This window comes from Lagenorhynchus albirostris, chromosome 12 (genome assembly GCF_949774975.1).
Source record: "Lagenorhynchus albirostris chromosome 12, mLagAlb1.1, whole genome shotgun sequence".
NCBI classification, from domain to species: domain Eukaryota; kingdom Metazoa; phylum Chordata; class Mammalia; order Artiodactyla; family Delphinidae; genus Lagenorhynchus; species Lagenorhynchus albirostris.
Window position 1 is genome coordinate 49153576 of NC_083106.1, and position 25107 is coordinate 49178682.

Consider the following 25107-nt stretch of genomic DNA (forward strand, 5'->3'; position numbering starts at 1 on the left):
GAACCAGGACTAAGGGGAATTTTTACAATGAGAAAGCTCAAATTTAACATAGATCGTTTTTACTACAGGGATTGGCATTAGGTTTATGGGACAGTAAGTATAAAATCAGAACCTTGTGCCAGACAGAAGAGCTAACAGGATGAAATACCCAATTTCCTTTTTAAGAATCCCACACCTTTATTGATTTCAACTCTCACCCAGAAACTTCATTATTTTCTTGAGTGCTTAACCAATTAGTCTGACAACAATCTTCCCACCCACCTACCTTTTACAAGGAAACAGGCCATAAAATATCAAAAGAAATAAAAGAAACTGACATCCATTAAATATGACACAAATGTCCATTAAATGTTTCCAGATTTCCAATATCCCCAATGTTTCACAGTTGGTATTTAATAATGTAACAGATCTAGGGGACAATTTAATGTCATTGCCTTTTATCTCATTATTTCCCCCAGGCAACCTAAACTGGATGTTCTAAAGCCAGTAGCCTACTCCATTCAGGGTCAGTTCTAGCCAGCTCTGTAGACATGACTGGGCTTCTCCAGAAGCAATTAGCGTCTGTGAAATCGTGGGTCTGTTTTGTCCCTGTTAAACCATATTCTGTTTCACAGAAGGGCTTGCATCTGGTTTAACTAGTGATTACTTCTTCCATCCAAGGGTCCTTTTTCACAAAGTCTTCTCCTGTAAATTTCTTAAGTAGGCAATTTGTTTTTCACTTAAAACTGCCTTGTCTAGCCATCAAAAGACAAATACCATATAATTCTACTTATATGAGATACTTAAAAATAGTCAAAATCATAAAGACAGACAGTATAATGGTGGTTGCCAGGGGCTGGGAGGAGGAGAGAATGGGGACTTATTGTTTAATGAGTATAGAGTTTTTGGTTTTACAAGATGAAAACAGTTATGAGGATGGATGGTGGTGTTGGTTGCACACCACGTGAATGTATTTAACACCACTGAACTGTACACTTAAAGATGGTTAAGATGGTAAATTTTATGTTATGTGTATTTTACCAAAATAAAAAAGAGAAAGGAAAAAATACTATCCTGTCTAACATAATAAACCCATTACTTTTGGAATTTTTTTTTACTTTATCCAGAGTTCCCTGTGGTAGGCTGATGGTGGCTGCCAAAGGTGTGTCCACATCCTAATTCCTGGAACCCGTAGATGTTACCTTATTTGGAAGAAAGGTCTTTGCAGATGTAACTAAATTAAGAATCTTCTTTTAAAATATTTATTTATTTAGCTGTGCAGGGTCTTAGCTGCAGCACATGGGATCTTCATTGTAACATGCAGGCTTTTTAGTTGCAGCATGTGGGATCCTTTAGTTGCGGCATCCAGGCTCTTAATTGCGGCACGTGGGATCTAGTTCCCTGACCAGGGATCGAACCTGGGCCCCCTGCATTGGGAGTGCAGAGTCTTAACCACTGGACCACCAGGGAAGTCCCTAAATTAAGAATTTTTTGTTTTGTTTTGTTTTAATGAGGCTTTGAAAACCCTAAGGGATCTTTCTTTTTTTCTTTTAGTATTTATTTGTTTGTTTGTTTGGCTGCATAGGGTCTTAGTTGTGACACGTGGGATCTTTGTTGCGGTGCACAGGCTCTTTGTTGTGGCACACGGGCTTCTCGCTAGTTGTGGCGCATGGGCTCTAGAGTGCACAGGCTCAGTAGTTGCGGCGCATGGGCTTAGTTGCCCTGCAGCATGTGGGATCTTAGTTCCCCAACCAGAGATCAAACCCATGTCCCCTGTATTGGAAGGTGGATTCTTAACCACTGGACCACCAGGGAAGTTCCTAAGGATCTTGGTATGGGGAGATTATGTGGGATTATCCAGGTGGGCTGTAAATGCCATCATAAATGTCCTTATAAGAGAGAGCCAGAGGAAGATTAGCCTCTCACACAGAGGAGAAGGCAATTGGAAGATGGAAGCAGACATTGGGTGATGCAGACTCCAGCCAAGAGATGACAGTACCCAGGAGAAGGTCAAAGAGGCAAAAAGGATTCTCCTCCAGAACCTCCGGAGGTAGCAGAGCCTTGCCAACACCTTGATTTCTGACTTCTGGCCTCCAGAACTGTGAGCGAATACATTTCTGTTGTTTTAAGCCACCAAGTTTGTGATAATTTGTTTTGGCAGCTACAGGAAACTAACACATACCCAAAGCAGGCTTTTTATATCTCCTGCTTGGGAACACATCTTTTCCTTTGAAGTTTGGCTTCTGTCTTGGGCCACAAGATAATCATTATCTCTGTCAAATAAGATTACTGAAGTCTCATTTCAATCCTGTCGTCACTCTAGCCTTAGAATGGAATGACACATGTATTGCTTAGAATCGACACTTTAAAGGGCAATCACCTATGCATTCCGAGGCTGCTTAATAACTTTTCTCATTCCCAATTTGCTTTCTTTATGTACTGGTTAGGTATAGGCCAATTACATGCAAGAACATGAGCTTAGAGTAACCATTGGCTCAAATCACAGTGCTTCATTCCAAGTACTTCATGGACATGTAATAGAGTCAGCTAGTAATAAACATCGGGAAATTCATCCATTCCTTCAACAAGTATTTATTGAAGTCCTTCTAAGTGCCATGCAAAGCAACGGACACTGCCCTAGGTAGTACAGACTCAGCAGTGACCAAGACCGTCAAGAGCCCTACCCTCGAGGAGCCATCATTCTATGGGGTGAAGAACAAGAATAAACAAGTAAATAACTAGGATAATTTCTGATTGTGTTAAGTGCCATGAAGAAAAATCTATGAAGACACTAAACCAGTACCTGGGATATAGTAGGAACTCAGTAAGTGTTTGTTCAATGAATGAGCAAGGTAGAGACCCCGGGGGTGGTTTGGAAGATGCAACACTAAACATTATGGTCAAGGAAGAGTGTCACCTGAGATGATATTTGAGGCCAGACAAAAGCGCTGAAAGGACTTGGGCAAAGATCCCTCCACTGCCAAGGCTCAGAGGTGGGCACAGCTTCACATGGTCAAGGAAGAAATTGAATGTGGTTGGAGCATGGTGAGCAAGAGGGAGGTGGGAGGTGAAATTGGAGAGCAAAGCAGAGGCCGGAGGCTTATGGAGATGGGAGTTTTCTCTAAGTGCAAGTGGTCAATCTGATCTTATGGACATTTTAAAAATTTCACATTGGCTGCTATATGACAAGTTATAGAGTTATCCTGCACCTCAAGTTCTTCATTTGTAAAACAGGACTAGGAAGATTTACCTAGCAGAGTTTTTATATGGATAAGAACATTTCTTCAAAGCACCCAGCAGAGAGTCTGCCTCATAGTTGATGCTTTAACATCATCATTACCAGACTAGAACTTAGAGATGTTTTCCTCATCTGCCTTATGTTCTGAAAAGACCAGAGCTCAGGATTCCTAATTCAAATTAAGTGAAACTGAATCTTAGCACTCTCAAAATCAATAGTTACATTCCCTCCCTGAATATCAGAAGGAAAGGAACCAGCATTTGGGGCTTAAACCAATCAGGATAAATTCCTGGAGCTGGAGAGAGGGTCCTACTCCCTCAGCCATGTGGGGAAGGGTAAACACTGGAACAAAAGCACAGGTCTGCCAGGAAGGAAGAAGAGGAACACAGAGGCTGGGTGAATTACCACCAGTGTCTGTCACAGTGTGTGTGGTATAAAGTCTCTCCATCTCTCCCTTGCTAAATCTTCACTGAATTCCACATTGCTCTCCAGTGCTTGTTTTCAAGCAGACTATTGGGAAATATATCAGTTTCCTAGGATAGCTTTAACAAGCTACCATAAACTTGGTGGCTTAAAACAACAGAAATTTACTCTCTCACAGTTCTGGAGGCTAGAAGTCTAAAATCAAGGTGTTGGCAGAGCCATGCTCCCTCTGAAATGTCCAGGAAAGAATCCTTCCTTGCTTCTTCCTAGCTTCTGGTTACTCCAGCAGTCCTTGGTGTTCCTTGGTTTGTAGCTGTACCACTCCAGTCTCTGCCTTCATCTTCACATGGCCTTTTCTCTCTCTCTCTCTCTCTCTCTGTGTGTGTGTGTGTGTGTGTGTGTGTGTGTGTGTGTGTCTGTTTCTGTGTGTCTTCTCCTCTTACCAGAACACCAGTCATTGGATTTAGGGCCCACCCTAAATCTGGGATGATTTCATCTCAAGATCCTTAACTAATTACTTCTGCAAAGACCCTGTATCCAATTCATGTCACATTCACAGGTACCAGGGGTCAGGATGTGAACATATATTTGTGGGGGGCACAACTGAATCCATCATCACAAGAAGTGTAATTCAAGGAAAAGGAACAGGGGACAGCAGACACCTAGGGTATATAAAGAGCAACGCTCATAATGACAACTGCACGGATAGTGTGTCCCTAAGACCAGTGGTTCCTTAACGGCCATCTAAAAACCAATGCCATGGTCTGATCAGGTTTTCTCCAGTCAAATGCATCTCTCTCAAATAAAGCCTGACCTCACCATGTTGAGTTGTCAGGACCAGGCTGGGCAGCCTGGAGTGAGCAACCACTGAACATTTTGCAAATCGCTTCCTGCCACCCCATTATCCAGAAACCTGACCAGATTTAAGTAGCAAACAATTCAAAGTTTAAATTCTGGAGCACAGACGTTCAGTGTTGTTGATTAAGGGTTGATCATGTGCTTCGACTATCAAGTAACTAAGTGGTAGGGTTGACTTTTTAAATTAAGAAGCAGAGCTGCTGACCTTGCTTAAGAGGAAGACTATTCCATCTGTATCCATTGCAACTGCATTTGTCTACAAGTAACAGAAATGCCAAAACACTGTATTAAATAAGGGACATGTCTCATCCCTGAGTCCAGGGTTTTTCTTGTTTTTGTTTTTTTGGCTGCGTTGGGTCTTCGTTGCTGCACGCGGGCTTTCTCAAGTTGCAGCGAGTGGGGGCTACTCTTGTTTGCAGTGCGTGGGCTTCTCATTGCTGTGGCTTCTCTTGTTGCGGAGCACAGGCTCTAGGCACACGGGCTTCAGTAGTTTTGGCACGTGGACTCAGTAGCTGTAGCTTGCGGGCCCTAGAGCACAGGCTCAGTAGTTGTGGCGCACGGGCTTAGTTGCTCCACGGCATGTGGGATCTTCCCGGACCAGGGCTCGAACCCTTGTCCCCTGCATTGGCAGGTGGATTCTTAAGCACTGCGCCACCAGAGAAGTCCCCAGGGTTGGTTTGATAGTGTAAAGATGTCATCAAACATCTTCTGTCCTCCTGTCTCCATACCACAGTCTTTGGCTCAAAATGTTTTTCTTCAGTTATTGTTTCAGATTCCTTTCTCAGGATCACGTTTTATTATTTTTTTAGTTAGATAGTTATTGCTTTTCAACCACATTAATCTTCTTCTTGATAGTTTTCATTTCATTGTCCTTTTTCTCTGTATTTTTTGGAGAGTTGTTATCCTCCACATCACTGACTTATTTTCTGCTCCTTATTGCCTCTCCTGATGCGTATTTCAATTCTGCTATTGCATTTTAGATTTTCTTGCATTGTGTTCTTATTTCAACTAGCTTTCTTGTATTTCTGCCTTTATCTTAGGTTGGTCTCTCCTTTTGCCTCATGGCTCCTATTTCACAGACTCTGTTGTCCTCCTGTGCTTTTTGAGTGTACGAAGTACATATCTTCTAAAATTTAGTTTATTTTGCTTTATATGAGAAATCTTCTTCAAAAGCAAGCTCTTCATCTGAATCTGTGAATCAATACTCTCTTTCCTTCATTATAGCATATTTTCATAGGCCTTGTTGTTGCTGTTTTGTTTTGTTGTTGTTGTTGACTTCTCCCTGAATGGAGCAGGTAGAGTAGGGTAACCAACAGGAAGGGTAGGTAGAGTATTTATAAGAACCACCCCCACTCCCCCCAACAAACGCACAACACGCATATACTCCTTTCACTTAAACTTCCTGCCAGGCACTCTCAGATATAGACCTGAAGTTCAGCTCAATGTGCACAAACCTGATTCAATTTATGATATTTAGTATCATCTTCTATGGCTTTTCTAGGCTGAAGCTGGATCTTCTTCATCTCCAACTATTGCATTCTCTGATTAAGCCAGAGAAGCTAAGACAGTTTAGAATTTTCTGTATATTCTTGGTGTTCTTCTTCTCTTTGTCAGGGTTATGCTTTTCTTTAGGTAATTGAACACCTTACAATTAAATATGCTGCCACCAGGCCAGCCCTAGGCTTGTCCCCTTCTACTCCCTGTTCTCCTGAGTATTAAACGTTACAGATTCTGTAGAAAGAGGACCCAACTATTACTTTAGCTAACTTAAAAGACAGCTTCCACAGTATTACAGAATGGCTACATATATATTTAAAACATTTGTGTGTGTGTGATCTACACAAAACTTGTGTCTCAGAACTAGGAGAGACTATATGGGCTGAGAAGAAAGATTATTAGTCCTTCCTTCCCTGAAACTAGCTATGCTAGATCTGTATGTGGATCATGTCTTATATCATCCAGGAAAGCAGTTGTTGATCTACATCTCCAGCAGTGGTATTAGTTGAGACGCTCCTCAGTTTCACCACACCAACACCCACAGCTGAGACTTTGGCATATCATCGCCCTTTATTGCCACTTTATGATCCTTTGGTATATCTTTACGGGTAGCTCAAGAAATTAAAAGAACTATAAGGCACTGCAAGTTTGATGCCATGTGAACAGGAGTTTGAATGATATTTAACAACAGTCATCAGTCAAAATTGTATGTACCAATTGTTATTCTGGTCAACGTCCTTTTGTGTACTTAAGAATATTCTTCATTTTCTGCCTTATACTATTATGTATTTTTATGCCTTGCTGAAACCAAGCAGTGTGCTCGTGTGCCCGCGGCACAGGAAGCCAAACTCAGACAGCGGGTGTTTGCAGCAAAGTAAGGGCTTACTGCAGGGCGCCAAGCAAGGGAGTGGGAGATGAATCTCAGATCTACTCCATCTTGGTCTTTGAGTTGGGGGCTTTTAAAGGGGAAGAACAAAGAAGCTGTAGTTAATTGTCATCTTGTGACATTTCTTAATCGTAGTTTCAGGGGTCAGGATGCCTACTGTTTATGAGCCTCTGCTCTGGGGGTGCATGATCAGGGGTCTTGCCCTGGAGAAACAACCTGAGTTTGTACATTAATGATGTTATCTGACTTTGGTTGATTAGTGTTCAGTTAGCACAGGATTGAGGTCAGAGGGGACAAGAAAAGGAATAAAGTTTTGAATAGGGAGGTTAACCATAAACTAGGCAGGGGAACTCGGTTTTAGGGGGACTCAGTTTTAATACTTTACCTAACAAGAACCGTATTATCAATTAGATATAGTATACACAATTTAAACTATGTTTTGAAATTTTCTTTGTGCCAAGAACTTCATAAAGGAATGTTTTAAAATTCAAACACTATTAGATTTTTTTTTTTAAGTGTCTGAGCCTACCGAGGATACTACAGTTGGAACAGAAATTCCAAAAGGATCCAAAGAGGGACTAGAAACTAAAGAATTATCTGAAACAGGTTAGATTATCAAATAAAAGTAGTTAGTGCATAAAAGTGCTTTTCATATTCTCTTACAATTTTAGGCATAGTACCAACTTCCTACTTGTTTCTTTCTATGTCAGTCGTATGCCAGTTGATGTGTGTTATCTTTATTTATCTAACTTATTATATTAAAAGTGTATCTAGCCAACTTATAACAGTTTTTCATCAAATTTTATGTTATACATTTTATTAACAGTTAAAGTTGCCATATGAAATTGATATTAATTATCCAAATAATTTGGATTTTATTTATAGTTCATCTACAGCCAATACAAGGAATAAAGTATAATTGAAATATGAATATATAAATGTATATTATTGCTTAGAACACTAAGTTTATTTCTTTCAAATTTTTTTAATAAATTTATTTATTTAATATATTTTTATTTTTGGCTGCGTTGGGTCTTCATTGCTGCGCGTGGGCTTTCTCTAGTTGCGGTGAGCAGGGGCTACTCTTTGTTGTGGTGAGCAGGCTTCTCACTGCAGTGGCTTCTCTCATTGCAGAGCACGGGCTCTAGGCACGCGGGTTTCAGTAGTTGTGGCATGAGGGCTCAGTAGTTGTGGCGCATGGCCTCTAGAGCACAGGCTCAGTAGTTGTGGTGCACGGGCTTAGTTGCTCCACAGCATGTGGGATCTTCCCGGACCAGGGCTCGAACCCATGTCCCCTGCATTGGCAGGCGGGTTCTTAACCTCTGTGCCACCAGGGAAGCCCCAAATGTTTTTAAAGTATTATAAAGTATAAGTTATTTTGGCAATATGACTAAAGATATAATGCCTGAAGGTTCTTTTTTCTTTCCTTTAACTTTTACTCAAAAGTTGTACTACCTGAGTTTCCAGAAGACGCTTATCCTGATGTTCCTGAAATGGAGCCAATTAAAGAGAGTGTCAGATCTTTCTACTACGCCTGGAGGCAGATGGAAACAGCAATCAGTGACTCTGTTACTCAAGTTTTAAACTTGGAGATTGCTGACAAAACTCCAGAGGAACTACTTCAAAAAGTCGTTGAGGCCATGGAAAGTAAGGGCTGTCTGTAATCATAACATTTATTGTCATGAGCAGGTAGTATTATTAAAAGTACTGTGAAAGTTTAAAGCCTGTGGTTTGTGAAGCAAAACAGTCAGTATAACCAGGGATGATATTTAAAATATTTAACAACTGTCATAGTGCAGGCACCCACCAATCAGAACAGCCATGAGGCACAAACAGCACTGGCCAAACTGGCCAGTTGTCACTTAAAGAATTTGTGAAGGCCTGTTTGCATACACATTTAAGCTAAGAGACCAGTCCCTATAATTAATTTTCCTAATCTTTGGCTACTGTAATATGCTAATAGGCTTTTATCCTAAAAATACCTTCCCAACTATTTCTTCTTTTTTCTACAGAACCTTTCCACTATGCTGGCTGGGAGTTAACTGTGGACGATTATGATGAAGAAACAGAAGACTATCAGGCTGAGGCCGAAGGTGATGAGGAGCTAGAAGAGGAGGAGGAGGAAGAGGTAGGAGTCTTGGTTCCTGCCCCTCACCGTGGTCACATCACTGAAAGCGCACATATCCAGAGTGGTAACGGGCACTTTTAGACTCCAAGAAAACAAGCAGCGATCTTCAATTTTATAAACATTTTCAACACATTTTGCCTCCACCCAGCTTCATTTGACCTCTGAAATGCCAGGGCTACTTAGGCAGTATATTACGCCCATGAAAAAAGAATTCTTTAAATTTTTTCCCCTGGAAACGTCTATAGGTATTAGAGACAGAAATATTTTATAAACTTAACAAAAGTGGATGTCCATTGACAGGGGAGTGGATAAAGAAGATGTGGTACATATATACAATGGAATATTACTCAGCCATAAAAAGGAATGGAATTGGGTCATTTGTAGAGACGTGGATGGACCTAGAGTCTGTCATACAGAGTGAAGTTAAGTCAGAAAGAGAAAAGCAAATATCGTACAATAATGCATATATGTGGAATCTAGAAATGTGGTACAGATGATTTTATTTGCAAAGCACAAATGGAGACACAGACTTACAGAGCAAATGTATGGATACCAAGGGGGAAAGGGGTGGGGTGGGAGGAATTGGGAGGCTGGGATTGACACACATACATTCCTGATACTATGTATAAAATAGACAACTGATGGGAACATACTGTATAGCACAGGGAACTCTACCTAATGCACTGTGGTAACCTAGAAGGGAGGGGATATCTGTATGTGTATGGCTGATTCATTTTGTTGTGCAGTGGAGGCTAACACAACATTGTAAAGCAACCATACTCCAATAAAAATTAATAACAAAAAAGATTTAACAGACGTGGGTGTTTTATACAAAGCACAGCAATGGCATCTCTGAGGGGCTACGGGCATGATAACAATGAGTGGTTTGCTCAAATGGGAACAGCTCATTTTAGGCCCCAATCTTCTCCCTTGGCACCACAATTTTGGTCACTCTTCTCAACTGATAGCCTCCCAGTTCGGGCATCTATCAATAATAAAATAGGAGGTGATTCTTTTAATTCTGGTCTTTATCAATAAAACGGGTAGATAAACACTCAGTTGTAATTAACTTACTGTTGCTTAACTTAAACCCAAATATGTATGTGTCAAACAACAAATGTTACACAATATGATTCTGCTAACAGCTTTCGGTACTTTATCCTAAGGAACTGCTGAGACCTTCAGTCAGGGTGGCTAAAGGATGTGCGTTTTGTCCCACTAATATTCAGATTCTCTCCTCTCAGTCATCCTTCTTCTGCCGTTCTTCTGTGCCCTCCTCTGGTCTGCAAGAACACGGTGTCTTTCTTGTATCTGCCGACAGTTCTCAAGCTGTCTGTAATATTCAAAACTTAAATTTTTAAGTATGGTCTTCATTGATAATATAGTGTCTTTTCCTCACTTCCACTGTTCCTAATTTACCATAACACAGATCAGTTTTACCTGCAGGATTAGTTTCCAAAGGCTTCCATAGCAGAGTACCACAGAGACGTCCCTGGCGGTCCAGTGGTTAAGACCCCATGCTTACCCTACAGGGGGCATGGGTTCAATTATTCCTGGTTGGGGAACTAAGATCCCACATGCTGCGTGGCATGGCCAAAAAAAAAAAGCACCACAAACTCGAAGACTTAAAACAACAGAAATTTATCCTCTCACGGTTCTTGAGACCGGAACTCTGAAATCAAGGTGTTGGTAGGTAGGACCATGCTCCCTCCAAAGGCTCCCGGGAGAGCCCTTCCTTGCCTGTTCCAGCTTCTGATGGCTCCAGATAATCCTTGGCTTGTGGCTGCCTCTGTGCTGGCTTCAGCCTCTGCCTCAGTCTGCACTTGGCCTCTCTTCCGTGTCTTCTCTTATAAGGACACTTGTCACTGGATTTAGGGACCACCTGGATAATGAACAGTGATATGTCATCTTGAGATGTTAATTACATCTGCGAAGATGTTTTTTCCAAATAAGGCAGGCATGGCTGCCAGGAATTCTGGGAGAACATCCTTAGAAATTTTGATCTAGGAAGAAAGACAACACTCTGTCTTTACATCCACCTGGAAAAATCACAAGAAAGAATTTCACTTCTCCCAGCTCAGTCAGTTGCCCCTATTAATCATAGTAACTAGAGGACTTTGTATATGATTGAGCCAACCTCAGTCACATGCACTCAGTGGCTATAAGGTGAGGAGTTACTCTGACTGTCTGGTCCATTTGAGAACCTTGGAATGTGGAAGAAGTGGTTCTCCATGAGAAGAGGGAGAAGGGTCATGTTACTTGAAAAGGGAAAGAAAGGTGCTATACAGACAAAAGCAAAAAAATGTACACTAACTCATGATAAAAATTCTGGGAAGGTATGTACTCAAATGTTAACAGTCATTCCAGGAAAGATGGAGTAAAAGGGATTGGATTTACCCTCCTGCCTGAAACAACTGAAAAATAGGATAAATACATGAAACAGTTTTCAAGACATTGACGTGAGACAGTGAAGCACAGTGATCCCAGAAAGGTGGGAAATAAATGAAGTGCACCCTACGATTTCCCCACCTTCCTGTCTGTAAGGCCATGTACCTTGTCCAGGCTGTGGTACAGGGAGGAGGGACCCAGACAGAGCCAGGGAGACTCGTTGATTGGAGGATTGGAGGAGATAGAGCAGAGAACCCCTGGAGACCAAAGCAGCTAGAAGGGAAGGGACCAGAGATGAGAGAACTGTACACAGAGAGAGCTCTGGACACCTGCAGAGCAGCCCCTTCAAGTATTCAACAGAGCACTGATCAGCTTTGCATGTAAGGAAACTACTCAGGGCCCTGGGAAGTACCAAAGATTAGTGGGACTAGTACTTGGATCTCACACAGAGCCAGAAATAATGCCTATTCCCACCAACTAGACTGGAAAAACCTCATAATTCACAGGGCATTGGGTAGTATATTAAAAAGAGTCTAGTCTTAGGAACGGGGAATAATTAGACCTGGAATAGCACACACAGAAAAATAAAAACAAATAAAAGATCTACTGATACAGACACCAACCTGGATGCATCTCAAAACAATTATGCTAAGAGAAAAAGCCAGACCAAAAAAGAATACATAGTATGTGATTCCACCTACATAAAATTCTAGAAAATGCAGACTAATTATAGTGATAGAAAAGAGAGCGATTGTTGTCTGGGGATGGGGCAGATAGGAGGCAAATAGGGGCAGGAGGGACGGATTACAAAGAGGCAGGAGCAAACTATGCAGTTGACAAATCTGTTTATTATCTTGACTGTGGTGATGGTTTCATGGATCAAACATATGTCAAAACTTATCAAATTATAAACTATGTAAGTGTTTTAATGTCGGTTATACCTCAGGCTGTTGAATGTGTGGTTATCTCTGAGTGATGGACTCACAAGTAATAATATAGATAAATACTTATCTATATTGTCTGATTTTTTAACATTCGAGATGCAGTGTTTTTACAATAGGAAAGATCAACAACAAAGATATTTCGCTTTTGACACACAAATAGAAAAAGAAACAACAGTTCTAATGTTGCTTCAGAGATCAGAAATTGCATCAAGGTGTGTCCAGGTGTTTGTCTTTCCTTATCAGTTCACACCTGCGTGTGTTTAAATCTGAGGTTATTTCTTTCTCTACTTGTGGCAAATTAATTCTTGCCTCTCCTCCATCTCTTCCATTTTTTCCTTCCACAATACTTAATATCAGTTAGGTCTCTTGGATCTATCCTCCAAATATTTTATCTTTTCCCCAAATTTTCCATCTCTTACTTTTTTGTTCTTACATTTGTAGAGTTTGTTCAAATATGTGTAGACTTGTCTTACACTCAGCCTTCTAATTTAAGACATTCATTGGGGTCTCTAGAGTGGAGTATTAGTTTCCTATTCCTGCTGTACCAAATTGCTACAAAGTTGGTGGCTTAAAATAAGCAAATTATTGTACAGTTCTCACAGTCAGTATTTTGAAATGAATCTTAGAGGGCTAAAATCAGTGTTGGCTATGTTCCTTCCTCTAGAGGAGAAGCCTTTCCCTATCTTTCCCAGTTTCTGGAGGTCATCTGCATTCTTTGATTCATGGCCTCTTCCCTATCTTCAAAACTCATCACTTCAACCTCTACTGTCCATCATCTCATCTCCTTCTGCCTTTGACCTTCTTGCATCCTTCTTATAAAGACCCTGTGATTACATTGGACCCACCTGCATGATCCTCCCATCTCAATATGCTTAACTTAATCACGCACATACGATATCATAGTCACAGGTTCTGGGGATCTTTGGGGGCCAGATTCTACCACAAGTGCTCACTCTCTTCCTCAGCTCATTTACATATTTTATTGGTGCTCATGAACTCTTTCTAGTGTTTACATGAATCTCTGTAAATGTCTCCATCATTTTTCTACTCTGAGATTGGGTTTCTTCCCTGCCTGTGTTGCAGAGTTTTGTGGTCTGTTTGATCTGACTAATCTTGCAGTGTGTGCCAGGCTTCCTGAGAAGGATGGTTGTTTTGTTTCTTTTTTTTTTTCTTTTTTTTGTCTCAGTGGAGTTCATGACTGTTGCTGGAGTGCTTTAGGTGACAACATTCTCAAAAATTATGAAAGGCAAAGTGACTTTTCTCCCCATCGGTCAGGAGCATAGCAGCAGATAGGTCACCTATTTTGTTGCTGAGGCCTGAGACAAGCTCAGCTACCTGGATTCCTCATACTTACCCAGATGCAGGGTCAGGGAGGACTCCTCCCACCCATACAGCTCTTTCTTGGTCTCTTGCAGGCCACAGAGACCACAAACACTCCTGGGTGGTAGTTGTTGATGCTAACGTTCCCCCAGGAAATCCACAGATTTCTACAGGCAAAATTCCTCCGAAGACTTGGCATCTTAATGCTCTTGTCCGTCTGTTGTTTGTCTCCAGGTACTTGTCCCCCTCATAGCGGTAAAGAGTGTTGTACAGTTGTCTCCCCTCATGTCCATGGTTACCAGCCACCTGCCCCAGCAGCTATTTACCACTGAGGAGGTGGCAGAGAAGGGAAGAGAGAGTCTGTAGATCACCATCTTCCCAGAATCCCTTGCTCCAAAAAGACCCCCCCAACCTTGTCACCCACCACTCATCTACCTCACATTTTTTTAAACTGAAATTCAAATATAACTGGGGAGCCTTCATTTTCATTTGCTAAGTCTGGCAACCTTACTTTAGGTGCATTTATTGAAAAACAAGAAAGACTGGAGAAATTAAGCATCCAACTCAAGAACCTAGGAAAAAGCATAACAAAATAAACCAAAAGAAAGTAGAAAGGAGATTAAAGGCAAAAGTTAATGAAATAGGAAAACAAAACCAAATAAAACCAGTAGGCCTAACTTCAAAAACAATGAAGAGTTGGTTCACTGACAAGAGCAATAAAATAGACAAACTTCTGGCAATGAGGTAAAAAGAAGGAGCAGTAGATAACATTTGAGATAGAAAGGGGTATATAATCAGATTTTAAAAGATGGTTGTTTTAAATTACAACTTTAATGTTTAAGTCAAAATGAAAAGCGTTTTCAAAATACGAATTACTAAAATTTGCTTAGGGTGAAAGATAAAAGCTGAACAAACAAAAAAATTGTAGGGAGTTATAGGACAGTTCTTGTTGATTAGATAAGTCCTATGTTATTTAAATCTTCCACATCATAGAAAAACATCAGTACTTTCCAGCTCATTTTGAACCTTGCATAACTCTGACACAAAAATTGAACAAGAATGACACAAGAAAAGTAGAGATTAGTCTTATTTTTGCTCCTTTATAGGAAGTTGTTTATTATATCTTGCTTGGGGGGGGGAGAAGAGGTGTGTTGTAGAATAATCATGTAACGTATTATTTCATTGGTATTTTTAAAAATAATGTATTTGTGTCTAAATTTGTGTCTATTTTTGTATATAGATGTGTAGGATAAACTTAGAAAAAGAGGTCTGGAAGGATACACATAAAACTACTGAGTGTCAATATAGTATTGTAAGGAAGAAGGTGAAAGGAAATGTTCACTCTATGCATTGTGATAAGTTTTGAATGTTTTTACAGCAAGCATGTATTGTACAACACAGAAAATTATTTTTTAAATGTACTTTGCTTTAAATAAATTGCAAGAGTCCTTAAGGGACTTTACACACAGTTTCTTCATCTATCACAAATAAAATATATTACACATTTCCAATTGAACAAAATAAAATAGTTCCAAATTATTTGATATATAGCCACTGAGTAGGAAACAAAGCAAATCCTGAGGCATCTCCCATTTCATTTTCAAAGGGTAAGAAGTTGCGACCCTGACTCAGCTTTTACTTCTTGGAAATAATTTTATTTTAGAAACTGACCTCACAGTGACCCTGCACCAGCACATTATGGGGTTTTTTATTACACATTTGTCTGTAGAGGGCTGGGGATGCCTTCATTCTCAGTGCTGCTTCATTTTCTTTATAAAATAAAGACGCTTGGGATGTGAACTCAGAGGGATATGAGAACCTGATTTTTTGATTAATTTAAATAGTATAAGAACTGGTCTTTTGTGGATTGTTTTAAATGGATATTGTTACGGATCAAATACTATTCAAGTTGCATTTTTTATAATTCCCTCTTTAGTATTACATGAATAATACATTAATAGTGTTCTCCAAACTTTGAATAATATTTCTAGAATGAAGATAGAATTAGAGAGAAGAGAAGGCATTTGGGAGATACAAAGCACTTTTGTCCAGTGGCTCTCAAAGAAAACTTCATCCTACAACCAGGCAGCACAGAAGAAGCAGCTAAATATCGAGAAAAGATCTATTACTTTTCAAGTCCTGAGGCTAAAGAAAAGTTTTTGGAGCAACCTGAGGAGTATGTGGCTCATGATGAACCATTAAAGGTGAAAACAATATCCACATCCTGACAATCGCTCCTGCGTACTTTTTTAGGGACTTATTACCAGCCTCTACCATTTTACTCAGTAGTAAAGTCCCCAATCTAATATCATGGTATGGAAATATCTAGGTTCCAAGAACAACTTTTTGGAATATAACATAATCTAATTATCTATTTGGATTTCTTCAGTAATGCCTGTGTCAGACCAACACATGGTATCTTTTTAGCTGAAGTAGAAAGTCACAGCTGAATTTACTGTGTGTAAATGTATTGGATTTATTTTATTGCCTAATCATTTTGACATACCATTTTAACTAATTTCTTGTTAGACATTTTTTCACAGTAATTTTTATAGTGTGAATTTGCCATTGTGGATATGAAATGGTACTTAGGAAATCTTTGGGCATATGATCCTTCATTTCTCTTAATTATTTTATTAGTATAATTCCTTAGAATGGGACTACAAGATCAAAATATATAAATCACAATATACTGTTATAACTTTCAGTAACGTTAATGCCTTGTTAAACAGAACTTATAAAACACAATTTAAACTCTTCTGGATAACTTGGGCCATTTTCATGGACCTAAATCGTCCCATAGGGATGACTGAAGTATGCCGATGGTTGTGCCCTGGCCCTGCTGGTGATGGGAGTCACTTAGGAATGTGGCCTTTTGTCTTCTTTTGGTGTTTTGTTTTCCTCTTAGTCTGTTTCACTACTTGCGATCTATTGACTTGTTTTACTCGTAACCCTGTGGACAGAAGCCTGAAATCTTAATGGTGAGTCCACACTTTTTCTGCAAATTGTCATATATCTACATCCCTTTACTTCCTAGCTACGTATCCACTCTGAATTCCACACAGCTCTGTCTGCCAGAGGTTTAGCCTGTGGATGAGTGAGGTGTCACTTTAGCAATTTCATCACTGAGGGATTTAAAATGTGATTCAAAAGTATGGTGTGAGACTGCACCTACATAATTTCATACCACTCTATTTTCACTATTCACCATTCTCTTTTTCATTATTTTTCTCAAGTGATTCATCAACTGACTTAAATCTTATCACATGACCAGTTCTTTTTTTATTGACATACAATATTATATCAGTTTCAGGTGTACAACATAGTGGTTTTACATTTACGTATGTTGTGAAATGATCACCAAGTTAAGTCTAGTAACCGTCTGTTACCATATAAAGTTATTACAATATTGTTTACTATATTCCCTATGCTGTACAGCCAACCTGGACATATTTATTTTATAGCTGAAAGTTTGTACCTTTTAATCCCCTTCACCTATTTTGCCCATCTCCCTACCCACCTTCCCCTCTGGCAACCACCAGTTTGTTCTGTATGTCTATGAGTCTGTTTCTGTTTTGTTATGTTTGTTTGTTTTGATTTTTAGATTCCACATATAAGTGAAATCATACAGCATTTGTCTGTCTCTGCCTGACTTATTTCACTTAGCATAATACCATCTAGGTCCATCAGTGTTGTCACAAATGGCAAGATTTCATTCTTTTTTATGGCTGAGTAATATTCCATTATGTGTGCATGTGTGTACCACATCTTTTTTAACCATTCATCTATCGATGGACACTTAGGTTGCTTCCATATTTTGTTTACTGCAAATAAACGCTGCAAAGAAATGCATAGTGGTACATATGTATTTTCTAATTAGTGTTTTCATTTCCTTCGTAAAAATACCCAGAAGTGGAATTGCTGAATCACAAGAAAGTTCTATTTTTAGTTTTTTGAGGAACCTCCATGCTGTTTTCCATAGTGGCTACACCAATTTACATTCCCACCAACAGTGCACATCCTTGCCAACACTTGTTTCCTGTCTTTTTGGCAATAGCCATTCTGACGAGTGTGAGGTGATATCTCACTGTTGTCTTGATTTCCATTTCCTTGATGATTAGTGATGTTGAGCATCTTTTAATGTCATGCCCAATTCTTTAACTAATGATGGAATCAGTTCCACTGGAAGCACATAAACTGAGAGGGATGAAGGGTGGTCTCCTGGGGGGAATCCAGATGTGGTTAACAGAAGAAGAGTGAATAAATGCTGGGTGGCAAAGTCAATGGATATTTACATCATGTCTTCCTCTTGCTTTTGTGGGTTTTTCAAACCCTTGTTTTGCTGAAACACATTTTCAACTAACTTTCTTCATATCTGAAAATGTCATCATTTGGTTCTCATATATGTTTAACAATTAGTATGGACATAGAGTTTAGGTTGAAAACCATTCCTTTTTAGAATATTAAAGGTATTGCTTTATTGTGAGGTAGCATCCAGTGTCACTAGGCTGATTTTAATTTCTTTGTAAGTCAGCTTCATTTTTTAAATATTTGAAAGCTTTTAAGAGCTTCTTTTCATTATCTTGTGTTCTTAAAATTGTCCAGAATCTTTTTTTTTCATTGCACTGGACACATGGTACATGTTTAATCTGAAGTCATGTGTTTTTCATGCTAGGGAATCTTAGAATTTCACAGTACTACTGAACTTTTTACTTCAGCAGTCACATTTTTAATCTCTAAGATCTCTTTCTTTTCTCTGATATTTCTGTTTTCAGATATTCTTTTGTGGACTTGCTATCTTCTTAAATCTCTTAAGTTTCTTTCTTTTTTTTTAAATTTCCCTATTCCTCAAGATATCTGACTCGTCTTTCCCCTGTATTTCTCTGGTATACTTGCACCTTTAAACTCTTCTCTGAACCTTTCCTTCACAAGGACAGAAGGTGATGAGACTGTGCTCCTTGCTTCCCTCTGCTACTCGAAATCCGTTACTGCCAGCCCCTTGGAGGCTTATTCCATCCAGATATATCACCATCTCCCACTCCTCCTTGCCGTCACCTACCAATATCATGGTCATTTCCCCACATTCACAAAAGATTTCCCTGCTCCTCCATCCCAGCTCTCACCGTTGTTCTTGACAATTTAAACATCAATGGACAATCCATACATCTGGATCTCTGTGGGTTCTCTGGTTTTGGGGCTTCCCTATCTCCAATACAGAGATTACAGGAGTTAATGAAGGGACCCCTAGTGTTCCAGTATCAATGGGCTTTTTGTCTGGTAGAGAGGTTTTGTTGTTGTTTTTATCGTGCTAAGAAAGTGCCTTTCCATTCTTCCTTAATTAAAACTTTTTTAAAGGAACAAAATTAATTTAATTTTATTAAATGCCTTTTGGCACTTGATATCAAGATTCTCTATGGTTGTTGATGATCCCTGAGGACCATGGTTGACGCAATGAATCACGTTAATTGGTATCCTAATGCTGAAACATCCTTGAGTTTGTGAAGTGATAATTCAGTCTTAGGGAGGGCAGTTAATAATAAGCCTTACGTTTTCTAAATTCTCAAAGCTTCCTTTTCTTCACTCTCCTTCTATCCTACAACCCCCTGACCCACCCCCTGTGGCAGGCTCCTCCATTAAGAATATGCCTTTTGGGCCCCCATGGCTCTGGCAAAACTGTATGTGGAAGACAGTTGGCAGAAGAATTGGGCATTTTTCATATCCAGTTTGAAGAATTTCTTCAAGAAAAATTAATGCTTAAAACTGAGAAGAAAGTTGGACCTGAATTTGAGGACGATTCTGAGGATGAACAATTAGCAAAACAAGAACTTGAAGAGCTTGCAATTCAGGCCAATGTTACAATTGAGGAAGAAAATACAAAGAAGCTGGTAGGAATATTAATACTTTCCTTGCAGATAACTGTGCTTACTGGTGTTACTTTGGGGGAGAAGAATATAAGCTGATTCACTTTGTTATACAGCAGAAACTAACACACCATTGTAAAGCAATTATACTCCAATTAAGATGTTAAAAAAAAAGAAACAAACTCTATAAAGTTTCTAAGAAGAAAAAAATAGCCCATAAAAATCATTTAAGAGTCATCCTCCCCATATGTTTAATACAGATCTTACTGCTCATCTAGAATATAAAATACTGAGTTTTACATGACTCCAATAAAAAACAGAAAAGCTTTTCCTGACAAGAGTGTTATATAGCATTTATTTGGGACGATGCTATTTGATATGTCTGACCTAGACTGTAAGGTTTTCCATTATTGTGTTCTCCGTTTTCTATTTAACATCATAAAAAATCTGTCCCAGCGCCAGTGGAGATCTCAAAATATTAATTTCTAATGATGCCTCATAAGAAAGTTTGTATATATCTCTTAGGTGTTTTCTATCTGGAGGTATAAAGAGAAAGTTCTTAATTCTAACTCACTTTTTAACCATTTCTGATATAGCTGGACCCTTTTCTTCTCAAATGATTTCCTATAAATGGACACAGGTACAGATTATATTCCAGATGACTGCCTGCCTGGCCCATCCTTTAATCAGGATCTAGGTTGAATAATTATAAGATAGACGACAAAAATCAGTTAAGCTTTATAGGTGTGTGATATAGACTGAACAAGGTTTTAGTAAAAATGATGAGACAGGTATCCTGAGACCATGTATGAAAATCAGTCATGCTAATTGCTAGTAACTCCTCTTAGCAATAGTAATTATCATTTAATATTTAAAACCGTATTAAATATTAGTTTAAAGAAAAGAGCTCAGATTTTTAAATGTTTATGAGCAACAGTATAAAAAATGACCTGAGGGACTTCCCTGGTGGTCCAGTGGTTAAGACACCGTGCTCCCAGTGCAGGGGCCCAGGTGTGATCCCTGGTCAGGGAACTAGATCCTGCATGTGTGCTGCAACTAAGAGTCCTCATGCTGCAACGAAGATCCCGTGTACTGCAACTAAGACCCAGCGCAGCCAAAATAAATAAATACGTAAATACTTTTGAAAAAACTGACCTGAGAAAAACAGTCCTTATCCTAATCAACTATGTAACATAGTATTATTTATTAATATACAGTTTAAAATTTTTGTTTTGTTTTCTGATTTTTGTTTGTACCCTCAGGAAGTACAGCTTACAGAAGAAGAAGAAGCAATCAGATTAAATCTAACAGAAAATGAGCCATTGCCTCCCGAAATCCTTGAAGCAATTCTCTCTGAGTGGTGGTTTAAGGAACCCATACGGTATCTTAATTTATGTAGGCTTTTATACATTTATTGACTTTTATTTGATTTATTCTTAAAAGTTAAAAACGTAATCCAACATAAATTTAAGAATTTTCTCCTTTACTCTCATGTAAACTAGTGATTCCACACATTAAAAACATCTAGGGGATTATTTAGGGACTTCCCTGGTGGCGCAGTAGGGGGAAGGGGACACTGGTCCAGGAGCTCTGGTCCAGGAAGATCCCACAGCCGCGGAGCAACTAAGCCCGTGCGCCACAACTATTGAGCCTGTGCTCTAGAGGCCGTAAACTACAACTACTGAAGCCTGTGCGCCTAGAGCCCATGCTCCACAACAAGAGAAGCCACCGCAATGAGAAGCCCATGCACCACAACAAAGAGTAGCCCCTGCTTGCCGCAACTGGAGAAAGCTGGCATGCAGCAACGAAGACCCAATGCAGCCAAAAGTAAATAAATAAATTAATTAATTAAAAAAAACATCTAGAGGATTACTTTAAAAATACTGATGCCAGGGACCCCACCCCAAAATAATTGAATCAAAATCTTTAGAGGTGTGAGGTTGGGGCCTGGGCATTGGAGCTCCCCAGGGGATTATAATGTGTAGTTGTGATTAAGGATCCATATTCTAATCCTGTGTACACTCATGACGTACCAGACTCTTTGCCTTGTAGTCTTTTAACATTAGTTAATTCCACTGTCAACTTAAAGAATAACGCACAACCTGAGGGTTGTGAGTTTAAATTTTATTCAGGGTCTTACTGAGGACTGTAGCCTGGGAGATAGCTCTGAAGACCTGTTCCAAAGAGGAAGGGGAGGAGCCAGTACACATGTATGAATTTCTTGGCTAGGATATACATGTAGTTAAGCATATATCTCGGTAAAAGATTGCTGCTAATCACGAAGAACAGATATCCCAAGTTAATGATTTCAGTGCTTTTCTATGTATGGGAAAATGCAAGAATCTGGGGTCATTGAAATTCTTCCTGAGATATGCATTTAACTATCTAGGGGCCTGTTTATCCAAAGGACAGAGTGCCTCATCCTGTTTTTTCATCCTGAATTCTTTTCAGGGTATGCTGTCGGTAGGTGACTGCAGTGGGTTGTGACTTAACCCCTGTATAACTGGTTGATGAGCAACGCTCTTTGTTTTTGTTGCAGTGGTTGTTCACACCGCTAAATAGCTGTCCATAGTCTCATCCCTTTACCAACAGCCAGGAACAAGCCTGACGCCAGACAGAACAAACTAAGAATTCCAGGCCACCAGAGTTTAAGGCTTCACCTCGATTGCCTAACCAGAATCTCTTACCTCAGTATCCACCAGAAGAAAGTGAAATGATACTTACAGTACTGATAATAGCAAACACTTATATGGAACTTACTGTGTGGCAGATACTGTTCTCCTATATTTTATTCATATTAATTTCCTTAATCCTTACAACTTCCCTCTGGGACAGAAAGTTTATTTTCTCATTCTGGAGATAAGAAAACTTTATCATTAGAGAATTCAAATAACTGGCAGGTCCCAGTCCTCCTCTGGTCACTCTCTTTCACTTAGTCCCTGGCCTAACCAAGTAGTGGGATTATTAGTCACTTTAATTTTAATCTCTTGTTCCCTAAATTAGATCAATAGTTGTAGTAAACTTAGGCATGTTGCTGGCAGCAACATAGTCATGGGTTTTTCTTCATTAACTTAGCTCCTGACCTCACATACATTTAAAAAAAAAAAAAAGCGTATGGATTGAAGAAAAGTAAAAGTGAAATTGTAATAGCCTAAATAAAATAGCTGAACATTAGCACTACGTTAAGACTTATTACAATGAAGACTGTAATAACATAAGAAATTTTATTATACAACAGTTATGTTAAAAAAGGATACAAAGTTATTTATAATATGATAGAAAGTTGAACAAATGAAGAACCAACTAGAAAGAAACAAAACAAAATGTCAGTTACCTCTTGGATATGAGGTTGCAGATAATTTTGTCCTTTTTTCATCACTTTATTTCTGATTTTTCTATAGTGAGATTTATTGCTTTTATAATCAGGAAAAAACATGTTTTAAAAAGGCATCTGTCCTAGAGATCTAATGTAACTAATTACATTAGTTACATTACTTCGGTTTTGTATGTGAGAAGCAAGAGGGGGTTGAAGGATGTCTCTGAAGTTTGGCACCTGGATACTAGTGAGTCAGAGGAAGAGCTGTGTGGAAGGGTAACAGTGAGCGTGATTTTTTGACAGTATGATGCATATATAATTCCTGAAGGGCATTCAGATGGAGAAACTAGGCAGCTTGTTGAAAATTCTAAATCAAAACTCAGAAGAAAGTTTGGGTGTAGAGGTAAAAGATTTAGATGTAATTGACAAAGAAGTAACAGCTAGAACAGAAGAGACTTTGCTGAAGGCACCTCTAAAGAAAACAACACATATCTTACGGCCAATATATGTAAATTTGCCCACTTAATTAGAAAGAAAACAACATTTCTAAATGACAGTTAAGAGCTGAAACTGTCAAATGTTCATGAAAGTCCTATTCCTTTGAAGAAGAGAACGTATATTTAAATATAAATAGTTAAACCAAATCTTAGATAAATGAGATAAACTTTCATTCAAAAAGGGACCAATATTAAACCTCTCAACTAAACCAAGCCAGGTTCTCCAAGCCTGATTGTTTTTATAAATACTCCCTAATGAAAATGTGTTAACATTCCAAGTTATTTTCATGATTCTTAAAGTTTCTTCATACTTGAGCAAGTTTGATGATCCTGTCTGAATACGATCATCTTACACATGAGCCAAGACAACATTAATAATTGTCGCTGGTTACAAAGGGAGCCAGGGAAGAGGGTTATGAACTTTCCCATGAAAAGAAACATCATTAGAAGAAAAATGACTAAAGGGTAAGGATTCTCAATAAAGGGGTGGAGGGCAGCCAAGTAAACTCTTTATGTAAACGGTGACACATTCATTAGGCTGGTCACTTGTCCCAAGCAGAGAACTTATTTTCTCTTTCCCTGTGATCTTCTCACAACTTTTAGTAGGCTTCTAATTAATGGTAATTGTCTATAAACTGATTGACAGTACTTTTATACTATAAATATAAGTATAAAATATTATCATTTTAATCCAACTCAGTACATTTGGGAGAAGAAACAGCATGTAGAAATATTAAAAAATTAAAAGGTACTATAGGAAACTGGTTATTCATTGGGTGTCTTATGTAAAGTTGAAAGTTATCAGTACTTTTTTCATTTTTAAATCAATAGTTATAATATAATATTTTAAGCCAATAAAGTAAGTTATGAAATTTCCACCTAGTTCCACAGGTTTTGTATTAGATGGTTTCCCGCAATATCCTGATGAGGTCCAGTTTCTGGGGAAATATGGGTTTTTCCCAGATGCTGCTGTTTTTATACAAATTGATCATCAAGATGTTTCTGATCGCCTCCTTCCTACCCAAATTGGAAAGTGGAAAATGAAACAAAAGAAGAAATTAGAAAGGAAAAAACTCATCAAAGAAATGAAGGCAAAAATCAAGGTATGTATCTGTTAAAAAAAAAAGCATGAGAGTAAATGTGTTCAGCATTTATCCAGTTTATAAAGTGGTCTTTACAAAAATGTAGTTTTCTGATTTTAATACCACATTCAGTATGAAAACATTTTCATCAAATATTAAGACAATTTATAATTAAAAAGTTAAGAATTATTTGAGGGCTTTATGATTATCTACATGTTAATGTTTCTCACTCCAAGGCAAGTAAAATTAAAGATAGTGGTAGCGCGAAAGTATCCTTATACCAGACACTGGAGCACAGTTGAAGAGGCAGCAAGTGGAGCAGACCTTGAAACACAAAGAATTAAAATTTTCATTGACTTTTTCACTAGCTCCTGGAATGGTGACACCATCCAGCAAGGCCGTTTTAGCCTGTAGTACAACAAATCCAGGTATTAGCTTACAACATCTTTTCTTGAACTGTAGTCTGAGAAGTTTCCATAAAATGTTCAAAAGTGTCATAGAGAACCTAGCAATTCCACTCCTAGGAACCTATCTAACAGAAATGAAAACATGTCCATGTAACAATTTGTATGTGGAAGTTCACACAGCATTATTCATAATAGCCAAAAAGTAGAAACAGTTCAATGTCCATCAACTGATGAATGGATAAACAAAATGTGGTAAATATCCAGATAGGGTCCCTTGGCTTCC

At 38.8% G+C, this 25107-nt stretch overlaps 1 protein-coding gene and 1 non-coding gene across 2 annotated transcripts in view; one reads left to right on the top strand and one right to left on the bottom strand.

Annotated features, from left to right (window-relative positions):
- Positions 1–25107, top strand: part of AK9 (adenylate kinase 9) — a 121443-nt gene that overhangs the window by 65169 nt on the left and 31167 nt on the right. The window contains exons 22-28 of the mRNA XM_060167474.1: positions 7398–7487; positions 8328–8528; positions 8894–9009; positions 15653–15865; positions 19286–19579; positions 20785–20903; positions 24219–24438. Coding sequence (XP_060023457.1) covers positions 7398–7487; positions 8328–8528; positions 8894–9009; positions 15653–15865; positions 19286–19579; positions 20785–20903; positions 24219–24438 — 1253 coding nt within the window. The remainder of the gene's footprint in view (positions 1–7397; positions 7488–8327; positions 8529–8893; positions 9010–15652; positions 15866–19285; positions 19580–20784; positions 20904–24218; positions 24439–25107) is intronic.
- TRNAG-CCC (transfer RNA glycine (anticodon CCC)) lies at positions 1377–1449 on the bottom strand. The gene has a single exon. It is a non-coding gene; the product is annotated as a tRNA-Gly (tRNA).